Genomic DNA, 8,260 nt, shown 5'->3' on the forward strand with positions numbered 1-8,260 from the left:
TCTGTGTTTTGAGATATTAGGTATCATTTTGATGATTAAAGAGACTACAAACTACACAATTACAAAATTATAAAAAAACATTTATTTAATATAAAAAAACATCCTAATACTTAACAAAAGAAACATTCAATTATATTTTAGCAAAAATAATTAAATATCTATAAAATTTAAAAAATAAATATGAAATTCTTAAAGAAATAGAGACATTCACATTTGTAATACAAAAAAATTCGAAAAATATATAAAAGAACATCCATTTAGTATGAAAAAGAAACATTCTGATACATTTTGAATTCACCCAAAGGTATTTGGCTGGTTTTTTGCTAATACCCTTTTGGTTTCCTAGCATTGTTCATAGTTCTAATTCGCTGAATTGCCGTGTCTGCATGTCGGACATATTTTAGATACGAATTTACCGACACTCGTCCACACGCGTGTTTGCTTTATCCAACCGTGTCTTAATAAAAAATAAAAAATTCTTCTTCGGACACGACTGGACACACCTAAATATCATCCCGTGTCAGCGTGTCCAGTCTTATTCTTAACATATATTCTTAAAATAAATTTAGATATAGTATATACTATTATTTATTAAAACAAAAAAATATTTTAAATAATATAGTATATATTATTATTTATTAAAACAAAAAGATATTTTAAATACTTGATATAATTAAAATAAGACATTAAAAATAATAAAAAAATTAATTTATATTTCAATATCAATAAAATATCAAAATATCATTATGATTTATCTAAAAAATATTTTATATTTTATATGTATACGTGTCCGCGTATCATGTAAAATTTTAAAATTCACGTATCGACGTATCTCGTGTCGTGTCGTGTCCGTGTCAGTATCCGTACATCATAATCTAACTCTAAAAGATGTTTTATTAGTATAATCAATCCCATTAAGTTTTGTTAGTCTTAATAGAGAACTTTTTATTAGGCAGTACTAGTAGGTACTCTAATTCTTTAATATATAGTATGCAACTTAAAAAGTCTAGCTTATTTGAAGGTAGAAAAAAGAAACGTGCAGTATAGCTTCCAAATACGCCGACATTTTTATTTATGTTATTCTTGTTTGATGACTATATTCGACTATAATATTTTAAAAAATATTTATTAAAATTAAAATAATATTTTTTATTGTTAAATAACATTTTTTTAATATTACTTAAAAAAATATTACTAAAATATAAAAAAATATTACTTTAATTTTAACAATATTTACATATTCACTGTAATTATCATAACATAATTATATCAAAATTTACTCTTTTTTATTTACTTTAAAAAAATGATCTAAGAAATCAAAAGTAAAAATCTTGTTAACAATGTTATAAAAAAAATTAAATAGAAAATAGAAAGTAAATGTAGTCTTGTTAAGTTGGTGAAAAACTCAAGTCCAGTCAACTTCACGTGAAGTTGATACCCGAAAGTCGTTAGATGATTTGACTGATTTGACTAAATTTTCATCTAACGACTCTCAGATATCAACTTCACGTGAAGTCGACTTCACCTGAGTTGTCACCTTTTAAGTTTCATATTTATTTAATAAATTGAAAAAAAAAATATTTTTCATCCTCTCAATTAATATCCTTTAGTATACTTTTTAACTAAATCTTACTATTGATAAATTCCAGTAGTATACAAACTATGCATTCTTCCATGAGGACATTGAATTTTCTTTTTTCTATTAAACAGATTCTATGACTGAAAGTGACTGAATCTCGTTGCATGGCTCTGGTCTGTTGGAAACCAATGATGATGTTGCTAAATTCTGTTCACGCTTCATTTGATCCTTTAGAACTCTCCTCGGTAATTTGTTCAAGCTGTTCGAGGGAAAATTCTGTTTTTTTTTTTTTTTTACTTTTTAATTTCAAATTAAATCCCACAAAGCAAAAAAGAGGGAATCTCTCTTAGAAATGATATTTTTTTTGTTATTAAGATTTCTTTTCACATACAAATTGGTGTCTTTTTTTTGGATTTTTATTCATTTGAGACTGACGCAAACCCCCCAGCTTCCACCTTGACAGGGCGGTGCTCTGACCAATTGAACGACAATCCCAGGAGAGGGGCGTACAGCATAGAAATTGTTATGCTTTCATTCAAACCTTTTGTTTTTATTATTTTAAATTATAGAATCAACGGCCACAATTTTCACAGCGGTTACCTGTTATGTAATAACAAAAGCCATTGTTAATCGATAACCGAATCACCACAAATCGGAATAATTCCAAAAGGTTTTGATCTCCCTTCACAACTCAAGAATATGGATCCATATGCCAGCCACTATTACTTTTTGCATGGCAATAAACTATCTGCATTCTATTCATATTTGTGACTGTAATTGCTTAAAATCAATCATGAGTGTCAAACCTTAAACAAAGGATTGAGGTTGCTCTGAATGGCTTTAGAGAATTTCTTTTCAGAGTTTCTACATCGGAACTGTGTCCTTTCTTCAAAACTACAAATATAACAAGTTGTTCAGGGCCTCCACTTGCAGCAGTGACACTGATTGCAGCTGTCTCCATAATGCATTCATCGGCCCTGTCGCATACACGCTCAATTTCTACAGAACTTGTCTGCATATCATTACATTAACACAACATTCCAAGTAATTAAGAAGAACAGCCCTTCCAAGAATGCTAATGATCATGTGAGTTTTTAAGAATTTTCAGAGTGACCCTTCAATTACAAATTTACATAGTAGCTCACATTCTTATTAAGTTTATGCATGCCATAGTCATGGAAAGATATAGCACTCTTACGCCATAAATTTAATACCTTTATTCCACCAAGATTAATGGTGCCATCAGCTCTTCCTTGCACAAGAAAATACCCACCAACAGTTCTCTTCACTATATCTCCATGTCTCCTAAGTACCTGCTAATAAACCCATTCCGAATAGACTATTCTCCTTCCTAATATTTCCAGAATTTCCATTTGCAAACAAGCAATTATGTATGCAAACAAATTCTTGAAATATGATGGATTGATTATGTTATTTTTTGGGTTTGAAGAACACAGATTTCAATATAGCTGTATCTCAAAGTGAAAACATTCATTGCAGCGGCACTAAGTATATTAACTGAAGCATATACCTTTCCTTTGTAAATAGGCATTCCCTTAAAGTACACTTCATCATGATCAGCATTAAGCAATCTGTCAGTTGCTCCCATAATGTGAGGGAATAAGGCCACTTCACCAACACAAGGTACATCCTCTGGCTGTAATATTTGTTTAAGAGACAAAAAAAATATAAAAAATAGAAAAAAGCATTTTGAAAAAATGAAGCCTAACCCCAAAGATAAGATTTAGGTATTAGCAATTTAGCATGATTGTTTGCAGTGTCAAGTTGAAGAGGCAGAAGAAAATAAAATCATGTAATAAGCAAGAAAAAGGTACTGACATAAGGGACTCCATTTTCATCAAGGATGACAAAGCCAGCTGTCATTGATGGTGTGCTAAATGTTCCGAATGCTTGTGGCTGCAGTGGGCTTCCCATGACATAACTAGATGCAAGCACAGAACCACCACATATTTCGATGACTGGCTTGTAGTAAGATTTTGAAGAAAGCCAAAGGCCATCATCAGCATTTAAGGTTTCACCAGTGGAACAAAACTTTCTGCATACATCCACAGTTTTTTAATCCATTTTTCATATAAATTGCTTGATTAATTTAGGCTTATGATAGACACTATCTTTGTCCAATCCTTCCATACATTGTGTATTCTTCCAAGATTTTACTATGCTTGGAACTGTTCCCAAAATGGTAACACCTGCATCCTACACAGTTATAGTTAAATGAATAAAGGGTTTTACATTGCAATTAAACTCTAAATGATTATTGTGTTTGGGTGAATCACCTGAACAAATTTTCCAAAATCACAGCCAAGAGGAGAGCCATGGTAGAGAGCAAGAGATGCACCACTTAGAAAACATGAATTTATTAGAATTGATCCCATCACCCATCCTAAATTTGTAGGCCAGCAATAAACATCTCCAGCTTGAATATCAATGCAACCCCATCCATCAGAAGCACTTCATATTGACGAAAGATGAGTCCAAGGAATAGCTTTTGGCTCCCCTGGAAAAGCAAAATATATAAACAGAAGATCATTATAATGGTATAATTTCTGCATGATGTTATTCAGGGAAGAGTATTTACCCATGGTTCTGGATGAGAAAAGTATCTTAGTGACAGAATCAGTTGATTGATATACCAGAGCATAGTGTGGTATAACTCCTCCCCTTTCTGATTTTAGTTAGGAAAGTTGCATTATTAAGCACATTCTAATGCACATTACCTTCGATGCTGCCTTCCAAAAGAGAGAAAAGCCTTCCATGACATATCATGTTCTCTTAATTGTACTCCTACATCGTCACCTATCACAGGGAGCACAATTACTTTACATGCGCCTGCTTCCACGACTTGACTGCAAGTCGAAGAAGAATATGTTTAGATGAGTCTAGCCATTAATTCATAAAAAGAACAACCTTAAAATTATTCATAAAATTCAAACATTAGTACAGGCAAACTTGCGATTTCTCATTCTACAAGTTGCGAGGCAATCCAGTCTGAGAGGAGCATTCATTTTGCATTAAGCATCAATTATATTGCAATTATCAATATTACAGACTTTGGCCAAAGAGGGGCAGTAGTACAATCATTCCAATATATAACCTAACAAATGATGTGTTGTCAGTTGTACCAGAAATTAAGTACAATAGAGATAACCCTGTGGATACAAGTGGTTTTAGACCAAAAAATTATTCTCAGTGTTGCAACCATAACCCAACAAATGTTACCTGTACAGAGGGATTTTCCTACCACCTCGAGATATGAAATCTTGAAAACAACTTCAAGTTGACAATGTCAAGGACCAACTCTTCTTGATGCTTACACTACTAGATGAAAACTTGCAAATGATTTTCTATCAGCAGTAGGCCAGTAGCCTCTACTCAAAGTCATACGAAGGACCAAAATTAAAAAGATTACCTGTGTGAAAATACCCTTTGCCTTAGAAACGTGCAGGCGAGTTGCAATTTCTTTTGGTGGAAAGCTATCAGCTATTGACACCACAACACATCCTGCGAGAACAATGGCCAAATATATAATGACAGAACTGGCTGTCATTTGCATGCCAATTGCAATTGCATCTCCCTTTGAGAATGTGGCTTCAATTGCATTTGCTACCAGCCTGAAATAAAATCCAGAAAAAAAAAACATTACAAAAGAGAATACAGATTGCAAACTACTTCAAGTAGAAAAGAAAAATCAGAACAATAGAGCGAGATACAATTAGGAAAAGAATAATAGCAGCATGATAAGCGAACTAATCATAAGAGCATACGTGGGTGTCGAAGTTGTTTGAGCGTGATATGACTCACCTCGGTATCATCAAATCCTTCATCCCTCCAGATGATGGCTAAACTGTCATCTGGTTTGTAAGGGTGGGTGCTCGGCTGCAAGCAGCAGTCAGCGCTATTCAAGACAGCTCCGGAAAGCCAAGTTCCTCCAGGCTTTAAGGGATCAGAAGTATCCAAAATACACCTTGGAGCTTCAACGAATGAAACTGAGAGTTCCTTAAGAGCAATGGGCCAATACTCGTGCAGCAATAACAAGAGACTATTTTTTATTTTTTATCACAAACCAGAACAGCACAAAATCAAATTACCAAAATGAAGAGGGAGACTGTTAAGGGTTAGAAATTGCCTGACAGTGTTCAACAGAGAATTTGTGAAAGAAGGGGAAGCTAGTAATGGGGTCTTTATAGGAAGCTCCCAAGAGCTTAGGACCATAAGTTTCCATGAGGCGGCCCAAGTTGGTGCGTCTGGCCTGTTCACTGGAATCAAAATTCAGCAATGAACATTAAATAGTGATAGATACATACTATAGAGATATATCGTTAAGAGTACTTACAGAGAAGGGAACCGATATAGAGTGAGTAATAAACAAGTTGGTGCAATGAATGAGGCTGCGATGGCTTCAGCACTCTCCAAGTCACAATTTGGAACCAAATATCTGTAAAGGGAACACAAAGGGAGAGAATTTTCCTCAAAACAGCATCAAATTCAATGGCTTCTGCCACTGATAAGCCTGCGTTCACAAAGTCACGAACTCCCAGTTCCCTTATGCTCTTTCCCCTTTCCCGTTTCCACTCTCCAAGTTTGAGTTACAGCTTGCTCTTGCAAGCAAGCTTCGGCATTGTTCTATTCCGTAATGTTGTTCTTAAAAGGGAAAAGAATGACTAAGAAATGTAGTAATTCATAGAGAGTAGTTGTTGACAAGTGAGTACAGAATGAGTTGTAGTCTCAATGATGACCACGTGATGGTAAAGACATTTTTCTCTTATGTTAGGCAGCAGTTTACTACCTTAATTGAAAGTTAAAATTTTAATGTATAGTGGCGGGTGGCTTGAGGATGTGGTCATTTGGAGGGCTGAAGGAAAGGGACATGCTGTAAAATTCTCAAAAATAAATATTCTAATCAGTGAAAAAAAAATACATTGAAGAAACAAAAATCTTGCTAACAAATACTCGAAAGGAAACTCTTCAAAGATACTAAAATAGAAAATTTAAACAAAAAAATATAAATCAAATGTAAAGTCTTTAAGCTTTTTATGCATTAAATACATTAAAAAACCAAAGGTTTCCACTTTCATCCTCTTAACTAATCCTAAAGGCACTCTTTAACTTAATCTTATTACTTGTTATCTTGCCATTTTTATAGTTTTGACAAATGTTAACTACATTTAAATGGGATGATTGACTACCTTTTTCTGTTTGCCTAATGGACAGGGCAACTATGAGACACTAATATTATGACAAATTCCGTTTTAAGTCCCAAACCTAATCTAACAGTGCAATAGTATGAGTTGGCTCAATATAGCAGAGACACTGTTAATACATAACATTCCATATGTTGATTGAGCTTGACAAGTAGTAGAATTAATTGCGAATCACAAATTGAAAACATAGATTGAATTTGAGAATAACAGCATCTTGCTTTATGTTATTACTGAAGCTTGTGAGAAGGAGATACAAGTATGAACTAGTATTCACATATAGACATAGTTGAACAACATGATACAAAAGAAGAAGTTAAAAAAAAAGGCTTGAATAATTCACTTGGCAAATCGAGCCGTCCACTCTCCAGCAACAAGATCATGTTTTGCTTTGTTTTCCAAATACAAGTGAGCAATGCCAGGGACAACAGCGTTATCTGAAACAACCATCAACATAACTCTTAAGTAAATCTATTCCACATTATGGGGTTGAGAAGAGAGCGGAAGAACTTACAAGGATCAGGATTTGTTAAAAGTGATCTAATTGCAGTTAGCACTTTGGTAATGGTTAGTGCTGGACTCCAACCATCCTTCAACATTCCGAGACTAACATGACCATCAGTGCCAACATTGCAGTGGTAAATGCGAGTTTTGAATACTACCTAAAAGAGTTAAAAGAATCCAAGGCAGGACTTACATATTAAATTACTCAGAACAAAATCAGTTTACACAGGATTAAGTATTCTAATTCTAGTAAACAAAACATGGTGAAGATGATCAATTAGGAGTACCTGGGGAGGGTTGAAGGGATAATCGGAAGGAAAGATGATGTCAAGGAAGAATATGCCACCTTGGTATGCAGTTCCTGTAGACAAGTGAAAGAGGGAGAGAGAGAGCATGTATGAATTTAAGATTTGAATGGTTGAAATGAAAGAAATTGAATTGAAATAGCATAGCAAAGCATACCAGGGGGGCCAATGATGGTGGCAATCCAGTGATAGAGGTTGTCGCCCTTGGGGCCGGCGGAGCAGTGTGGAGGAGGGTCGTTGTTGAGCTCCACCATCTCCCGATGTATCCTCTTGCCCGAGGCTGAGACAGACGTTGTCGGCGCCCATGAATACGTTGGTGCTGAGCTGGAAGAGGGTCTTCCTCCTCCTGCTCCTCCTGATGATGTCTTCATCAGTTGGCGTAGGCACTACTAGAGTGTGGTTCGATAACCCTGCCTTGCCTTTGGCGTACTCACTTGGACTGTGTTTCATCACTTTCATCAGTCTTCATATTTTGATTGTTCAGATTTATTTTGAGATAGTAATAGTAATTTTGTTGTTTCTACTTACTATTTTACTGTTAAAACATCAAATTAATATATATATATATAATACATTTTAATATTATTTAAAAAATAATTTCAAAAATTATGAATAAACTATTATTTAATATCTTATTTAATTAAAATTTATAA

The 8,260-nt window shown here is 34.1% G+C and overlaps 1 protein-coding gene and 1 pseudogene across 1 annotated transcript; both read right to left on the bottom strand.

The window, feature by feature from the left end:
* Nucleotides 1-1,968: 1,968 nt before the first annotated feature.
* On the bottom strand, nt 1,969-6,860 carry LOC107482155 (probable CoA ligase CCL12; annotated as a pseudogene).
* Nucleotides 6,861-6,997: 137 nt separating this feature from the next.
* Nucleotides 6,998-8,065, bottom strand: LOC107482263 (constitutive photomorphogenesis protein 10). Its single transcript, XM_016102705.3, has 4 exons — nt 7,765-8,065; nt 7,590-7,663; nt 7,313-7,460; nt 6,998-7,235 (listed from the first exon to the last, which is right to left on the bottom strand). Exons 1-4 carry the CDS (start codon nt 7,976-7,978, stop codon nt 7,138-7,140), a joined length of 534 nt encoding a protein of 177 aa, XP_015958191.1. The 5' UTR covers nt 7,979-8,065; the 3' UTR covers nt 6,998-7,137.
* Nucleotides 8,066-8,260: the final 195 nt, after the last annotated feature.

Source organism: Arachis duranensis, chromosome 3 (assembly GCF_000817695.3).
Source record: "Arachis duranensis cultivar V14167 chromosome 3, aradu.V14167.gnm2.J7QH, whole genome shotgun sequence".
NCBI classification, from domain to species: Eukaryota; Viridiplantae; Streptophyta; class Magnoliopsida; order Fabales; family Fabaceae; genus Arachis; species Arachis duranensis.

What these genes read in the sequence shown, in the direction of transcription:
- LOC107482263 (XM_016102705.3), bottom strand. Translation starts at nt 7,978, where the DNA reads ATGAAGACATCATCAGGAGGAGCAGGAGGAGGAAGACCCTCTTCCAGC. An exon ending in CACCATCATTGGCCCCCCTG is followed by an intron (nt 7,664 to 7,764) that starts GTATGCTTTGCT and finishes ACTTGTCTACAG; the next exon opens with GAACTGCATACCAAGGTGGC. An exon ending in TTTAACAAATCCTGATCCTT is followed by an intron (nt 7,236 to 7,312) that starts GTAAGTTCTTCC and finishes TGGTTGTTTCAG; the next exon opens with ATAACGCTGTTGTCCCTGGC.